Here is a 17246-nt window from a genome sequence, read left to right as displayed (position 1 = left end):
CCCCTGATGAAGAAGGAAATCATGGGAATGAGTTTGTTTGGGAAAATGAACAACTTTTGACTTGGTGCTGATGCAACCTGGGTCTTTTTGAACAATCTCCTGAAAATAATGGACGTGAGGAGGGTCCGGCAGAGACCTTCACCTGGACCCTCTGGCCACCCCTCCCAGGGGAAGGGAGAGCCTCCCTCCTCAGGCCATCCACCCCGAGCTTTCCAACCTAGCTAAGTTCTTAGAGAAATTGCCGAGTAGGCTTTGTTTTGGAAACATTTGTACATGAAACCCCGTCCATGTCCAAGGAAATACCCTCTCCTCTTTCTTCCCACCCCCCCGTGATGTCCCCTCAGCAGAAGGACAGAACATCTTAGTGCAGGGGGGCAAAAGGAGGAAGGAATCGGGCGAAGCTGGGAGAGGAGGAGAATTCTCTCTCAGCTTCCATCACCCATGACCCAGCATGCTTAGCACTGAAAGCCTTTCTAGTTAGCAGCCTGCCTTCTGGTCAGAGCCATGGGGACAGCTGCTTCCTCCACACAGTAGAAATAGCCTGGGCTTTAAGTCAAAGTGTCAAGTTCAAACTTACCCTCTGAGTGTCACTACTCAATGCTACCCAAGGACCATGGCCCAGCCCTCAAGCTCTAGGAAGTGAGTGAGCAATCTTGGAGACTCCATCACAGGTTCCGGGCAGAGCTGGGGTTCCCCCTTCCCATTTCACCCATCTAGTCCATGTGCCAGCCCCACGTGCTCATAAAGCCTTAGACCAAGGCTCTCCAAAGCCCCCAGACCAGGAATAACCAAGGTACCCTGGTCCCCAAACACAGCTTTAACTAAGTAGTGCAGCCGGGACTTGGCTTTGCCTTAGGGCACTGAATTTTAGGGGCTCCCGCTTTAGGGGATGCTGAGCAACATAGAAATGGCAGGACTTGGCAGACAACAGCAGACTGATGGAGACCAGGCCAGAAGCCACAGGCTGCTGCTGTGGGACAAACTCTTGCCCTATCAGATGCTTCCCCTTCCCCCCGCAGCAGCCCCAGCTCCCACACCCAGCAGAGCGGGCTCCGGCTGACAGCCTCGGGAAAGGTTCCCCCGGTTCCCAGCGGGGGGCGGGGCTGTCGGGACTCGCCTCCCAGGGCCTCCGGGACTTGCTTTATTCCGCTAACCCAGGAGGGCTCGAGCGGGATCCCTCAGCCTGAAACGAGGCCCCCAAGGAGAGACTGGAGCGCACAGCCCCGGGTCGGGCAGCCTGACCAGCGGCACCGGCTCCCGCTGGAGGGAGTGCGTTCAGAGCTGCCCACGCCGACCTCACCCCATATCCCTCTTCCCACAGATTTTTAAAACTATCGCCAACGAGGAGGCTGCCCAGGGCCAAGGAAGCCGGAGGCTCATCAGCTTCTCGCTCTCAGGTACGGCAGCTGACGGGGGCGGGGTGGGGGCGGGAGGGGGGGTTGGAGAGGGCAGGGGGGAGGAGGGGGAAGCAAGGCCAGCGGCAATGGGGAGTGTCCACCTTGGCCCCAGTTGGGCACCAACTCGGGGCAAATTCAGAAAAATTACTGCCCAGTCAGGCTCTGGGGCGCTGTCCTGGGGGAGGGGGCTGGGAGAGCCCTCACTCCTCCCAGCGTCAAATGGGATGAAATCCGGAAGGAAAGACAGAAAACCCTTGGGTCTTATCGGGTTAGGGTGGAGGGGCAGAATGAAGACCTCCAGTAATACCTGACAGGTCATGATCATCAGGAGGGGCAGCCCTGGGCCAGCCTGCCTCCCTGAGGCTAAGATCCACAGGAGGAGATTGATGGCTTGGAGGTGTCTCCCGAGTGGCCCTGGGGTGTCCCCCAAGACTGATGGCCCTAGGGTGTTCCCCAGGAGTGATAGCCCTGGGGAGCCCCCCAAAGAGCAAACCTTTGATGACTGTGCCAGAGCCTGATTCCCAAAGCAGAGTGATACCTTTTCCCCCCTGAGGCAATTGGGCTTAAGTGACTTGCACAGGGTCCCACAGCCAGTAAGTATTAAGTGTTTGAGGTGAGATTTGAAATCAGACCCTCCTGACTTCAGCGCCGGTGCTTTATCCACTCTGCCACCCAGCTGCCCCAATACCTTATTTTTTAAATCCAAATTTGGAAGCACATGGGATGGAGCAGCTCTCCTAGATGGCCTCCATCTCCCCAACGTTATAATAAGGGCCATTGCAATAGCATAATTAGAATGTTTACAAAGCACTTGGCAAACACTATCTCATTTGCTCCTCACACGACCAGTGCTCTGGATTTTATTATCCCCATTTTACAGATGAGGAAAGTGAGATTCAGAACGGACATGACTGCTTCTGGTCCCATCACCAGGACATGTAATAAACAGTTCTGAAATCCAGATTTTTCCTGACTTAATGGACTAATAGAGCCCATTGCTTACTGCGTGGGATATCATTCCCATGAAATCAGCAAGTCTCCGAGCTTTAAAATCCCAGTTATGTTAAATTTGGGGGGTGGGGATGGGCGGGGAATCTTAGTGTGACAAAGACCCCGGGGTCTCGTTTTGGTCAAAGAAGAAGGTGCGGGAAGGGCTGACCCCCCCTCCCTTTCAGCTTCTCTGCCTTTTAAGGGCAAATGTTGATGATTCAGCCCATAGCAGACAAAATGAGCAAAGAAGGAAAGAGTAGGAAATGATTAAGCCGGAGCCTGAGTCACTGGTTAACCCCAGAATCCTTGAGGCTTGGCTGGAGTGACTTGGAGCATAATCCACACGTCGGGAGGGATACTTGAAGCATCCTCATGTGTTCTGATGATTTCATAAGCACCTCCTAAGTATTCTTTGCAGCTGGAGAGCAGAAAGGAAAGGGGGGAAGAGGGGGAAGCTTTCACTTCTTACTTGCGTCACTGCCCTACTGACTGTGGACTCTGGTCCCTACCAACGAACCAAGCCCCCCACGGGCGTCATGGAGGCCCTGCTGGGGGCTAGACAAGACTGAGGCCATCTCCCCCCTCACATTCAGGGAGCGCTGGATGGGGAGGCAGAAGGAGCTGCTCCAAACCTATCTTAGGCAGTTTCTTTTTTGATTTGTTTTATTCTCTTTTTGTTTGCTTGCTTTATTTTTTCTTTAGGGGTTAAGTGACTTGCCCAGGATAGCAGCTAGGAAGTGTTAAGTGTCTGAGGCTGGATTTGAAGTCAGGACCGGGGCTCTATCCACCACACCATCTACTTGCCCTCCTTAGGCATTTTCTAGTGGGATCCTTTCCTTTCTCGGGCCCTCGCTCATTCATCAAGGAAGGTGTTGACTCCATTGCTTCGAAAGTCCCTTCCATTTCTAAATCTAGAACCTCACCATCTTTCACGGAACAGCTCAGGCCCTGCCTCCTCCCAGAAACCTCCCCCGGTTCCTTTTAACCCATTTCCTTGTTCTGAATGACCATGGACGCTCATGGCCCCTAATCCACATCATTCTGATCATGATGAGAATCATAATATCTCTACAACTGCCCAGGCTTTTTTGTGTGCTCTAAGTAATTTGGTTGTCACCACCTCATGAGCTAAGTATGGCAAACGTTATCATTTTATCCCCATTTTCCAAGTTTGAGAACTGAGGCTCAAGTTCAGTGCTTTCTCCCATCATCACGGGCAAGATCTGGAGCAGCACACAGGTCTTGTCATTCTGTCATCCCTCCGCTACACCTGTCTCAGTGCTGGGGACCAGAGAGATGCTTGGGAAGTCTTGTCGATTTTCATCGAGCTTGTTGGGAGCCAACTGGCCTCTGGGGTCTCAGCGGGTTCTCACAGGAGGGTAGCCCTTGGTCCCCAGGGGTGCCCTGAAATAAAGAGGAAGTGTCCAGGCCTCCTCTCCCAGTCCCTGGATGGCCTGAGATTGTTTCAGCTACATGGTCATTGAGGGCCCTGAAGACCACTTTAGAAACATCAGGGTTTGTGGGTCGCTTAAAAGTCAACTCGAGAGCAAAGAGATAAACCAGCCTGGTATAAAAATAGGCGATGGCCCGTTTCCTTGATGACATTGATGGAGAGAGGAAAGCCGGGCTGCAGATCTGTCTGCTTTCCATTGTTCCCCCCTTAGTGGGTGAAATAAGAGCTTTACTTCTGAGCCACTAAGGGCGGGTAGATTAGTTTTCTGGGAAGATAAACCCCACCCACATTTCCATAGCAAAAGCAATCCAAAGCCCTGCTCATTAACCGGGGAAATGTTACATGCAAAGCTGGATCAAGGGCTGTTTCCTCCTGGGGCAGCTCAGATGGAAGCAAGCCCAGGACTATGTGCGCCCCTTCCAAGCCTCTCTGCTCTGCTGCAAGGCGGAGGCTTACAGTGCCTTTCAAGTTCCTCATCCTGCTGCAACGGCTCTGTCCCTCTGCCTCAGATACTGGCCTGAGAAATGGGAGGGCTTAGAGTGCCTTTCAAGTTCCTCATCCTGCTGCAATGGCTCTGTCCCCCTGCCTCAGATACTGGCCTGAGAAATGGGAGATTGCCGTTCTTGAGAGCATCCCTTGCTTTTGTTCAAAGGACGCAGCCTGCTGAGAGTCTTATTTTGGACATATTTTCACTATTTTTAAAAATACTGCCTTTTGTTTCCCATTAGGGAGGAAAGAAGCATTTATTAAGTACCCACTGTTATGTCCGGCATTGAGCCAAATGCTTTGCGCATTTTATCTCATTTTATTCCCACAACAACCCTCTGAAGTTGGTGCTAATGTGGTGGTACCATTTTCCAGTTGAGGAAACTGAGGCAAGCAGAGGTAGGGTGGCTTGAAGCTCAGAGAAATTAAATGACCTTCCGCTTGTAGGAGCTGTGGAGGCCGAGACGCTCGTATTTCTTCTGAGGGGGACGGTCTTTCCCCCTCCACTTTGCTGCCTCCCAATAGCTAGAACCCTCCTTAAAGTTAGGTGAGGCTCCAGCTGACCTGCACCCTAGCCTGATGGCTCCCGCTCTCATTCTCCTCGGCTCATCTCTTGTCGCTGTTCTTTAATAACGGGCCGTCTGAGCAGTGTGTGGCTGACATCCCCTTGTCAGTGAGGGATTATGGGACGCCAGTTTGAGAAGGAACGGGCTGAATGGCAGGAGGGGTGTTAAAGGCCGACCCGGGGGAAGTTCTTGGCTTGTTAAATATTGACAGTGAAGACAGAGGAAGGTCTCGGAGTCCTCTCCCTGGGGAGCTTTGAGAAGTGCATACCTGAACAAGGTTGTTGCACAGTCCCACCTGAAGGGGGAGGGGCAGATCACCCACAGGTGTCCCCGAGAAGGGGAGTGGGCAGAGGGGGGGGGGAGGGAGGGGACAGAGGCAGTGTGGCTCAGATGACGCCGCGCCAGGGAGAGCTGCCGGAGCCACAGGTTCTGGAGACAGCTGCGTATAATTGGCCCATTGCAAGATGTCTACTAGGCTGAAATGTAAAGTCTTACACTTGTGCTGAAAAACGTCATTTGTCCATGTTATCGAATGCAAAGTGGTAAGCGGAGGCAGGGAAACACCCTACTCTGTGACTCCCACGATGGAAATGGAAAGAATGATAGCTACAGGAACAAATGAGGGCCATGACATGATAATGAGCCCAAAGAAAAGATGGAGACGATCCTTCCCAGCCCCACCCAAGTGTTTGCAGAAGCAGGGGTTGGGGTGTGGAGCACGGGGGAGAATATCGACCTGCTTCCAGATAGTTGTGAGTTTATCTGAACCTTTTTTCTAATTTTTTTGTTCTTGTCGGGAGGAACGGTTTTCTGAGCTGGAAAGGGCCTTGGATGTAATTTAGTCCAATCCCTTATGTGACAGCGGGGAAAACTGAACTTCTGAGAGGCTGCCTAACTGACCCAATTAATTCAATATCTAATTAATCTTCAGGCTGGAGGGAGGAAATTGCTGGACGTATTTAGGAATATCCAGATCTGAATCATTATGGACATCTCCTGACCTCATGCATATCCCATGATATCTCGGGGCCCCAATTCTTCATCTCTAAAATTGAGGCCATCGGACATGTTGACTGCAGGGCTTCTTCACCTCTGAATCCTATTACCCAAGTCCTTTCCTAAAATCCATGTCGCCCGGAGGAGAAGCCAACCTAGCTAAAGCAGCTAGGGAGAGACGGGAGGCAGCCTCCTGGGTCCCGGCTGCTGCCTCACAGCCCACTACTGAGGGAGGGGGACACCCTCTAGCTAGTCAAAGCTCATCGAGTTGGCTAGAAAGGAACCGTCCAGAATTCTCCTGGCCCTGGATAGTGTCATGAGGAAGTGTGGCCAAGAAATCATTCATCAGATTTATGGCAACTGTCGAGATTTATCAGGCGTGGAGAGCTCAGTGATTTGTGTTTGAGTAGAAAAAGTGGCGTCTGAATCACAAGAGGGTGCTCAAAGAGGGGATTAAAAAGTCATGTGACTGTGGAAACGAGAGAGCTGAATCTGTGTAAGTGGCAGGTGCGGTGTTCAGGTGGGCCCCGTCTTGGGTCCAGGTTCTCAGAGGTGGGTTTGCCCCTCTGGTGGGTGTCAGGGCTGCCCTCCGGGCAGAGCACCCGGCCACTAACGTCCGAGTGACAGCCTCCAGATTGATTCTGGCACCGTAGAGACCGTGATGAAAGAGCCCGGGCTGAGATGGTACAGCTAGACAGCATAGCTTAGAGTTTCCACATAGAAGGCTGCATGAAGAAGAGCAAGAAAGGAAGGAGGGAGTGTAACCCCGGCAGCCCCAGAGACCGAGCCAAATCAGGGAACGAGTGGGTCTGTAATGACCATCCTAGGAGAATGTTTGGATGTGTTTTTTTTTTCCCTCTAACACTTTGTCTCACACTTACCCACAGTGAAACTCATCTGCCCACTCACACAGCCTTGAAAATTTATTCCGTCTTCACATCGCATTACCCAGAAAAATCATATTATCTGAAAACTCTGAGATTTCACCATGCCCTCCTTCCTTCAAATAATTTATTAAAAGGTTAAGACCAGTCTCAGCACCATTTCCTAACTCTTTGAATTAGGCACATCTTCCATTTAATCCTCACCCTAATTTGCAATTTCTAATGTGATCTATCTCCATATTGCCCTGAATTCCACGGTCACCCAATTTTTAAAAGTCTTTCACAACCAATCATTTTCAAAATCTTTTAGAATTCTAGATTATTTCTATCCATAAATTCCCTTAGACCGCCATGTTTATTTCAGAGGCAACAAGCTAAGTGGAAAAACCACTGGGCATTTAGACCATTGGCCTAGGTAGTGGAGTAGGCATCAGAAACTGGGTTTGAGGGCCCCTTCTGATGTTTACTAGTTACTAAACCAATCACTTAATTCCCCAACTTTCAATAAGAACTTTGATCAATTAGTTGCACCCCTTACAAAAGTAATGTCCTTTCCCTTGAAAATTTTTATTTGTTTAAGTATTTACCTTGGTGATGACAGGTGACACAGAATCTTCCTGGAGTACCTGTGCCTTTTACTGGCAGCTCCACATGACAGTAACACTGACTTCTCTGTCTCCAAATAAGGGAAAAAAGAAGGATAAGGACAACTATACACTTTCATACTGAATTCTTTGTGTTAATTATCTTATTCCCCCTTCCCCCACAACAGTCTTGCTAGATTTCTTATAAAATTCACTTTCATTTTATCCACTTAAATAAAATTTAACCAGTTTATTGATTGCCTATCACCTACTTATATACAGGGAGCTGGGATGGAAGTTGGAGCTGTCCTTTGTGCTAAGCAAGGCTCTGTTCTTCTCAAGGTCTGATCTCCCTCCCACTATCAGACATCAAGGGTCCTACCTAAGTATCTGTTCTCTGAGCTGGAACTAAGATGTGGTCACTGGAGCTTTGTATGAGGCTATAAATTTAATGAACATTAATAACACTTTAAAATTGTTATAGAGGTGAGAGTAGAAATAGGTTACCTCTGGGACAGAGAAGAGTTATTCGGTCTCAGCTCCAGTTTCACAGAGGCAGAGGTCAGAGGCTATAATAGGCAAATCTTGAATTCTAGCCCATCCTATGGGTAGGGATTATTGTCCAGTCCAAGCCATACCTAGTTATTTTCCTAGTGCTGACTATTTTTGTGTTTCCTTATGTTTCTTCTTTCTAAAGAAAAACATTCTCAGTTTATCTTAACTGGCTCTGCTCTCTTTGGTGGTCTTGTGTCCCCCCCACCACCACAACCATCGTCCCTACACTTATCAGTGAAGATGGAGGATAAGTTTTCTCTCTACCCCACTGATAACCACAAGATCTAGCAAGGGTTTCTCTAAAATCTCCACCTTTACACAAAAATTCCATCAGAGCTCTGATCTCCTTGATGTGGACTTTCTCTTCAATGACGTCAATTGGCACCCATTCATGCCTGTCTGTCCTATGTGACTCTTACCCTCCCACTCTCCCACAAATCATCGCAGAGTGTCCACTTAATGTGCAGAAAGCCTTTCTTCCTCATTCTCCCTTGACATGATGACAATACTCTTGACTCCTGGATGTCTGTGAATCATCCCTCTTCTTCTGCAGTTCCTTGTTTTCAAAATGCTCCATCTTGCTTTCAGCCATTATCCCCAAACCATCCATTGCCCTTGAGCCATTTTCATTTTCACTTAAAGCCTTATAACAGCACTCCTTTATAAGAACTCAAACATTCTTAAAAATTCTGATACCTTTTCTAAATCATGATCCAACAATTTTCCTCAAGGTGGCTAGGAGGGGTGGGGGGATGAGAGCTAGATTAACTCATTTATCACGAGGATTTCTGGCTGTGAACCACAAGATCTGGTGGATATTAATGTGCCAGAACTATCTGTCAGCTCCCTAGCTCCAAAAAGGTGATTTGGTCCAATCCAAAGAATTTTTATTAAACCCATACTGTGTACATACTGGCAGTATGCTGGAGGCTGGGGGTACCAAGACATAAAAATCAGAATTCTGTCTGCACCGATGGAGCAGAAATCCAAAGCAAATTGAGGAGAGGACTAACTAGGGAGATCAAGGGAAACTTCCTGTAGAAAATGGCATCTGAGCTGATTTTTCAAAGGAAGTCAGAATCCTCGGAGCAGAGATGAGAAGGGAGAACATTTCCGAAATAGAAAACCTGTGAATAGTTGATGGAAGCAGGTGAGCATGGGACATTCTCCATATTCCCTCCTGATTTTTTCTCCTGGGTAAGGACCAATCCGAGTGAGGATTACTCAGAATAAATTTCAACCTTTGAATTTCCTTCTTTTTATAGACTTCCAGGCCATGGGACTGAAGAAAGGGATGTTCTTTAACCCAGATCCTTATCTGAAGATTTCCATCCAGCCAGGGAAACACAGCATCTTTCCGGCTCTTCCTCACCATGGCCAGGAGAAGAGGTCCAAGATCATATGTAACACTGTGAACCCCATCTGGCAAGCGGAGGTAAGCACAGGGAGGAGGGAGAGCGGGAAGGTGTGGGACAAGGAGAGAGATGAATTCTGGGAAAACAAGGAGAGAAACTAAAGGCAGCACACGTTGATGATCCCCACCTGCCTAATCATCTCTCATCTTTCATCCAGTTCAAATGAAAAGTGAATGTCATAGAATAAAACTTATCTCACCTGAGCTGCTGAGCAAATAAGCATATTTAGAGATTATGTCTTGCTCCAAAGCTCCATGGTGAGTCCAAGAATGAGATGCACGCTCTTCATGTATATCTGATTTCCCTCCATGATTTCATCTTATCAGGCTAGCTACAAAAGGGGCCAGAAAACTGGACTGAAAATTGTCACTTCTTGCCTATTTGACCTCCAGCCCATTCTCTTCCATCCTTGATTTAAAAAAACAAAAAACAAAAAACAGAATCCCTTCATTGGAGCAGCATTGCTTCTCCCTCTTGTTCTTTAGCTTATCTCCCTTTCCCAGATACCCTCAGAGACAAAGCTGTCTCTAGTCATTGCCTCTATATTCTCTCTCTCTCTCTCTCTCTCTCTCTCTCTCTCTCTCTCTCTCTCTCTCTCTCTCTCTTCTCTCTCTCTCTCTCTCTCTCTCTCTCTCTCTCTCTTTCTCTCTCTGTCTCTCTCTCTCTCTCTTTCTCTCTCTGTCTCTGTCTCTCTCTCTCTTTCTTTCTCTCTCTCTCTCTCTCTCTCTCTCTCTCTCTTTCTCACACACACACACACAGAGCTCCTTGCCATCTGGCTTCTAGTCTCATCATTCAATGAAAGTTGACTGTTTGATGACTCTTAATTACCAGATCTGATGATCTTTTCTAAATCCCCATCCATCCTCCTTGAGTTTTCTGAAGCATTCCTGCCTACTCTGCCTTCTTTGAGATTGTGGAGCAGTATCTCCCCCCCCCCCACTTCTGCTTTCCCATTCTCCTTGATGGCCCTTCGGCTCTCATCATTTAATCATTGGCTCTGTGCAGATGATTCCTACATCTAAGATTCCCAGGTCTATCTCCCAAAACCTAGTCCCCCATCACCAACCACCAACTGGATACTCCCGAGACATCCCAACATGTCCAAAACAGTATTCCTCATCTTTCCCCCAAATCTGCTCCTTTTCTAAACTTCTCTATTCTATTAACCCCCAAAACCCTCCCATGCTTCCGGTCACTACATGTGCAATCCCAGACTCACCCTCTATTCCCCACTCTCTCACCACCCCCAATCCTAACGGCTGCCAAATATCATCTTTTGCACCTCCACATTATCTCCCCTATGTCCCATTCTCTCCTATCTCACAGATAACAGTTTAATTCAGAATTTCATCACCTCTCTTTTGGCCTGTGTCATCAGCCCCTTATTGTCCTCTTTCTCAAATGCCCTTCCATCTCTTCTTCCCATAGCTGCCAAAATGATTTTCCTAAAGCAAGAAGTCTGACCTTGACAGTTCACTCCCTTTGTAAACTTCAGTGGCTCCTTATTACCTCTAGGAACAAAGAGAGACTACTCTGTAATTGGAAGCCCTTCACAGCTTGTCCCCAACCCAACTTGAGATCCTTCTGACCCATGGCCCCTCTCCATATACTCTAGGGTTTTCCTACTGTTCCTTATCCTCAGCACACTGGCCTTTGCCCTGGCCATCCCTGAGGCTGGCGTGCCTCTCCTCCTCACCTCCGCCTTTCTAGCTTCCTTCCAACACCACCTTCTACAGGAAGTTTTTCCTGATTTCTCCCGCTCCAGCCGATAGCACCTTCCAGCCACCACCACCTCCCGCATGATCTGGACTCTATCTGTACATTGTGCTCATAGAATCTAAACTCCTCGAGGGCAGTTGGACAACAAACATTTATTAAACCCCTACTGTGTGTAGCACAAAGGGAAAAGTCAGGAAGCTCATAATTGATAGGACAGATTATTGAATTTTTGTCGTGGTATCTACAGTATCTGACACATAGTAGGGGCTTAATAAATGCTTGTCTATTTACTGCTTGGTTGATCATCTAGCCTGCCTCTCAGGGAACATCTGAAGGATACTGCGATCTGAAAGAATTAACTTTAGACTTTATTTTGTAGACATGTAAAATCATTGAAGGACCTGGCAATGTTTAGCCAGGGAGGTGAGAAGGTTACGTTCCAGTGGCTGGAGAGGCTGGCCAGTGGAGGAAAGGATAGGAGGAGGAGGAGGTTAGATAGGGAATCCATTTGGGCTCAATGTCAGGAAAATCTTGGTCATGAGTCAAGTGGAACCAGAAGGGATTAGCCTAACCCCTGCTAAGAAGGAGGAGAGCTACACGGGATGCACTAGACGAGGTCTCTGGGGTCCCTCCCAATTCTCCAGCTCTGTGATTCAAACAAAACATCTTCTCCCTGGCTTTCTTCATGTTGCATTTAAACTCTCACCTTCAGGAAGCCTTCCACCATCTGCCTTACTCCTAACGCCGTCCTTTGCGCACTTTGTTGTTGCTACTGTTCAATCATTTCACTTGGATTGACTCTTCAGATCCCTTTGGGGGTTTTCTTTACAAAGGTTCTGGTTTGTCATTTCCTTCTGTAACTCATTTTGCAGATGAGGAAACTGAAGCAAAATGAAGTGACTTGCCTAGGGTCATACAGCTAATAAGTGTCTGAGGCTGGATTTGAACTCAAGAAGATGAGTTTCTGACTCCAGATCTGGAACTTTATCCCCTGCAGCGCCACCTAGTTGCCCAGTTTCTTTTTTTCTTTCTCCCAGATGCCAATGGACATAGATACATCCTAAATCCTGTAGAAGGACAATTCTTTCTGAATAATGCTGCTGTCCTGAGGGGCTGTTTTCTTAAACTCCTGTCCATTTTGGCTTTGCTTGAATACGGGAAATTGCACACATACACACACACACACACACACACACATTCACACACTCACACATATACTTACACACTCACACACACTTATACACACACACACACATTCACACACTCACACATATACTTACACACTCACACACACTTATACACACACACACACACACACACACAATTCTTCAGCAGTCTCCCCTGCTTAGGTCTCTCATGTCAGTAAGTGGGTGGAGCTGTTGGCAACATGGGAGTCTTCTATCTCCCATATCTTTGGGAACTGGAGGAGAAAAGGTCTCAGGCTCTGCCTATGATAGGAGGATGCTTTGAGAGTCAGGTGATCTTCCTAGCTCTCTCTTTAGTGAGGACTCCTGCCTGTTCCTTTACTCCTCCGAGCCCACCATCCCTATTCATTCCCGTGATGAATCATTTATGGCAGGAAAGGATGCTTTAGGCCAATGCTTACAGTCACTTTACGTCACAAAGGTGAGTGAAGGCGCAATGGGCTTCCATTCCTTTGGAGAGTTGGTTCCTCTGAGCAATCCCACGCTCATCTTTCTGGAACATTTTAACTTTCTAGGAATAATCAGACCTTGACTTGTGGAAACTCTGAGCTAAATCATGAACCCAGTTCAACCTTATCTTGGTATGGGGTATTGGGTGTGGGTCAATGTGATTCTTAAGGAACCAAGTGTCCAGTTCAGGCCCAGATTCTTTTCTTTGGGGCCCAGTCTGGTGGCCTTGGGCCAATCTCCTACTAAGAGAGACCTTTGTGACTCCTAAACCCAGACTGCAAATCTCTTCTCTGGCCCATGAACAATAAAGAACCTGCAAAGGCGGCAGCATATCATCATGGGACGTGTGTTGGACCTGAAGCCAAGAAAGATCCGGATTCGACCGGTTCCTCCCACATTGACCAGTTGTGTGATTCTGGACAAATCAGCGGCTCTGTCTTAGACGTGGTTTTCTTGTCTGTAGAAAGGACCTTGCAGTGACACCATGTGTGCCAAACACTCTGTGACTGACTGCTATAATCCTGTTGGTTGTGTTTGGAAAGGGGAGAAAAGTGTTTTTCATTCAAATTACTCCCAATGAATCACGTTGTCCAGCACCTTTTCATAGTCTCAGCTTTGGACAGAACTGGGTTAAAATGCCCAAGGGAAGTGGGGAGCCCAGAATGCCCACAGAGGAACGGAGGCCATCACACGCTCTGCTGACCATCCCTGCTCTTCCTTAGCTGGAGTAGCAGTGAGAACCCACAGTGATTGCCAAGCTTTTTAATAAGTTATCCGTGCTGAATGGCTCCCCTACCCTTGCTATTCTGCGTGGGAAAGTGTCCACGCTTTCCTGATTGTCTGAAACCTTCCTCCTTCTCGTCATCTTTTTACCTTCCTATCCACCTTGACTTAGATGCTCCCTTCTCCAAGAAGTCAGCCAGGATTCATCCTGTCACTGACAGCCACCCCTCAGAACTTGTGCTAACCCATTGCTCTGGCAACTTCTTAATCTGACCCATTAGGGTCAGATTCCTCTCCAAACCATGAGCTCCCATACGAGCTGGGCCTTTATTTCTCCCCCAACAAGCAGCACAGAGCTCTGCACCCCAGAGAAGTCTAATCAATGTTTGGAATACTGAAATAATAGTAGCTAGCATTGGCTGTTTAATTAAGAAAGTAATAATCACAAGTATTTCATTGGATCCTCACAACTCTGTAAAGTAGGTATTATTGCTATTATTTTATAGATGAGGAAACTGAGGCAGCTGCCCTCTGTCCTTCCTTCTTTCCTTCCTTCTTTCCTTCCCTCCCTCTCCTTTCCCTCCCTCCCTTCTTCCTTTCATCACTCCTTCCCTCCCTTTCCCTCCTTTTCTCACTCATTCCTTCTCTCCCTCCTCCTTCTTTCCCTCCCTTTCTCACTCCTTTTCTTTCTCTTTTTCTTCTTCTCTTTGTCTCTCCCTTCCTGTGTCTATCCCTCCGTTTCTTGGGACAGCCTAGGCCATTTTCCCCAAAACTCTCATCTTTCAGGATAGGGACCAAACATGGTTCCATTGCCCTAGAGAACTCCCAAGGAGGAAAGTCCCCTCTTCCAATGCAGCTGAGCACCTTCCTGCCAAATTCATGTCCCAGAGACCTGCCCCAGCCAAAACTGCAGGTACAGGATTTGAACTCAGATCAGTGAAAACTGCAGGTACAGGATTTGAACTCAGATCTCCTGTCTGCATGTCCAGTGCCCATTGCCCAGTTCTTAAGGAGCCCAGGGGAGCGTTCCTCCTCCGTGTCCACATCCTGACTTCGGCCCCCCGAAGTGCTGGCAGGCAGGGCCCAAGGAGGCTGCCATCAGCTCACCTGCATGGCCTGTGCTTTCCTTTCAGCATTTCAGCTTCGTCTCCCTGCCCACGGATGTGCTGGAGATTGAGGTGAAGGACAAGTTCGCCAAGAGCCGCCCCATCATCAAACGCTTCCTGGGGAAGCTGTCCATGCCTGTGCAGAGGCTTCTGGAGAGACACGCCATCGGGTAAGTGTGCTCCATCTAATGTCATTGTGCTGAGCCGGGCTGAGGAGCCCCTGGCCTGGGGAGTGAGCCAGGGGCTGAATCTCCCCTGCCATTAATTCTTGGAGCCTCAGAACATTCTCACTTCCTATTTTAAACAATGGTGCTTGATTTTGTGAGAAAGTCAGCAGCCCCAGGTCACAGGGAAAGGGCCCAGCTCAAGGGGGTGTTTGGGTATGAGTCCATAGAAGATGGACTTGATTGACCATTATTTCTTCCTTCTTTTCCTCTTTTCCTTCCTTTCTTTCTCCCTCCCTTCCTTCCTTCCTCTCTTCCTTTCTCCCTGCCTTTCTCTCTTTTTTCTTTTTCTTTTTTGTTTCCTTCCTTCCTTCCCTCTTCCTTCCTTTCTTCCTACCTCTTCTTTCATTTTTTTCTTTCTTTCCTTCCTTCCTCCCTCCCTCCCTTCCTTCCTTTTTTCTTTTCTTTCTTTTTTCTTTCTTTCTCTCTTTTTCTTTCTTCCTCCTTTCCTCCTTCAACTAGTAAGTCAAGTATCTAAAGTCAGATTTGAACCAGATTCTTCTAACTCCAGGGCCAGGGTTCTATCCACTGTACCACCCAGCTACCCTGATGCTTAGTTCTTTCAAGCCTCTTCCATGCATGTGGGAAGCTATCTTAAAGAAGTTTCCTGAGACTATCAGAATCTACAGAGAAGCTGTAGATGATGATATTTCCCACCACCAAACCAGTGCCCAATTGAGAGGTACTAGATGCTCAGTTCATTCTGTTCTTCCTTAGACCTCAGAGCTATTGTCTGTCTGTGTGAATGCACATGTAGAGGTACACCTACCCTTGTGTACTTATATTCTAGGGTTCCCTCTACTCCCTGGACTCTCCTCCCTCGGAAGAGCTCTGGGATCCACTTCTTTTTCTCTGACCCATCTTTAGGGACTCCAGGAAAGGAGTCTGTTCTGTAGGTCTTCTCCCTTGAGCATCCCATCCATCTACCTAGATGGAGTTAGGCAAACTGCTTAGCCTTAGGGAGCCATGCAATCCTTATCTATAAAATGAACAAGTTGGGCTAGATCATCTCGGGGGTTCCTCCCCGATCTCTATGATCCTCCAAGTTTTCCAAAAGCTTACAACGTGAAGCTGAACCTAAATTTTCAGACTCTTCACAGTCTGGCCAATATTCCACATCATTAGGTTAAAGACACAGGGGAGTATATCTATAAATTATAACCATTACATTTTGGAAGTGCCCATAGGAGTTGCCCATCCAATCTCCTTTTACAGATGAGGAAACTGAGACATAGACAAGAAAGAAGGGAATTTCATGCAGTAAGCAGCAAAGCCAGAATTTTAACTCAGACCCTCTAGATGCAAATCCTATACTTTGCCCATTGAGTTGCCTTTGGATTAATTATGCAAATCCTGGGGAAACCTCAGAAAGAAAGAGGGAGAACCAGTGGCTCAAGGAAGGAAAAGGTTGGAACCTGGATCATTATGAAAGATATTAACTAAGTAATTCAAATTTGTGTTCCTTCTACTGCCTTTCCACTTCTAGCTCCCCCATTCCCACCCTTCCTCTCCTCTCCTTTTCTCTTCTTTTCTCTTTTCTCTTCTCTCTTCTCTTCTCCTTTTTCTCTTCTCTCCTCTCCTCTCCTCTCCCTCCCTCCCATCCTCACCCCCTCATTCCCTCTCTTCTCCCCTCTCTCTCACTCTCCTTTCTCTTTTCTTTGCTCTGATTTATCTTTACTTAGCCAGATACCTAAAAGATAACCTCCTCATGGGCAGGGATGGGTTTATTTTTGTCTTTATAAAACCTTGTCCACAGTTAGCTTTTAATAAATGTCTGGTGACTTCATGAATTGAATGTTTTTCCTTCCCACTCTCATTCCCGGGAGCTGTCTCAGCCTGTGGACCAGAGCACTGCTAGTCATCGGACAAATCCATGGGTTAACCTCATGCCCTCTTCAGCCTCCCAGGCGCCTTTGGCGAGCTGCTGGCAAAGGTCTTGGGTTTCCCTCTAAACCAGGAGGCGTCAGCAGCCTCTGTGATGATCCTTGTCAGCAGCCTCTGTGATGATCCTTGTCGGTCACTCAGACAACATTTGCTTACTGCCGGATAGAGCCGGGCGCTGAGCTAAGCGCCAGGGACACAGAAAAGGGCAAAGGCAGCTCCTGCTCTCGAGGACGGTCTGCTGGAGGAGATGGCAGATGATTAACAAGGGCCACGCTTGTGCTTCCTCTCTAGGGACAGGGTGGTCAGCTACACCCTGGGCCGCAGGCTCCCGACTGATCACGTCAGCGGACAGCTGCAGTTCCGATTTGAGATCACCTCTTCCATGCACCCAGGTATTTCCAGCCTCTGTCTATCGGCAATAAGCGCCATTCATTGCCCCTTCCTTCCTGGGCTTCCTTGGAGCTGGCCAAGGTAGCAAAGGATTCAATTGAGATCCAGCATCATACAGTGCATGCTGACAGCCCATCCAAAGGGCCCCGTTTCCCTGCAAGGTGGGAATAAGTCCTGTCTGCATTCCAAGCCTCACTGAGTGTGAAAAAAAAAAAGATC

General features: G+C 48.0%; 1 protein-coding gene across 1 annotated transcript in view; it reads left to right on the top strand.

Annotated features, from left to right (window-relative positions):
- HECW1 (HECT, C2 and WW domain containing E3 ubiquitin protein ligase 1) overlaps window positions 1–17246 on the top strand; it is a 183928-nt gene that overhangs the window by 104697 nt on the left and 61985 nt on the right. Inside the window, 4 exon segments of the mRNA XM_051978484.1 lie at window positions 1322–1397; window positions 9177–9346; window positions 14557–14699; window positions 16929–17029. Coding sequence (XP_051834444.1) covers window positions 1322–1397; window positions 9177–9346; window positions 14557–14699; window positions 16929–17029 — 490 coding nt within the window.

Source organism: Antechinus flavipes, chromosome 1 (genome assembly GCF_016432865.1).
Source record: "Antechinus flavipes isolate AdamAnt ecotype Samford, QLD, Australia chromosome 1, AdamAnt_v2, whole genome shotgun sequence".
NCBI lineage: Eukaryota > Metazoa > Chordata > Mammalia > Dasyuromorphia > Dasyuridae > Antechinus > Antechinus flavipes.
Note: the sequence above shows the minus strand (reverse complement) of the source record. Positions and strands in the feature narration are given on the sequence as shown.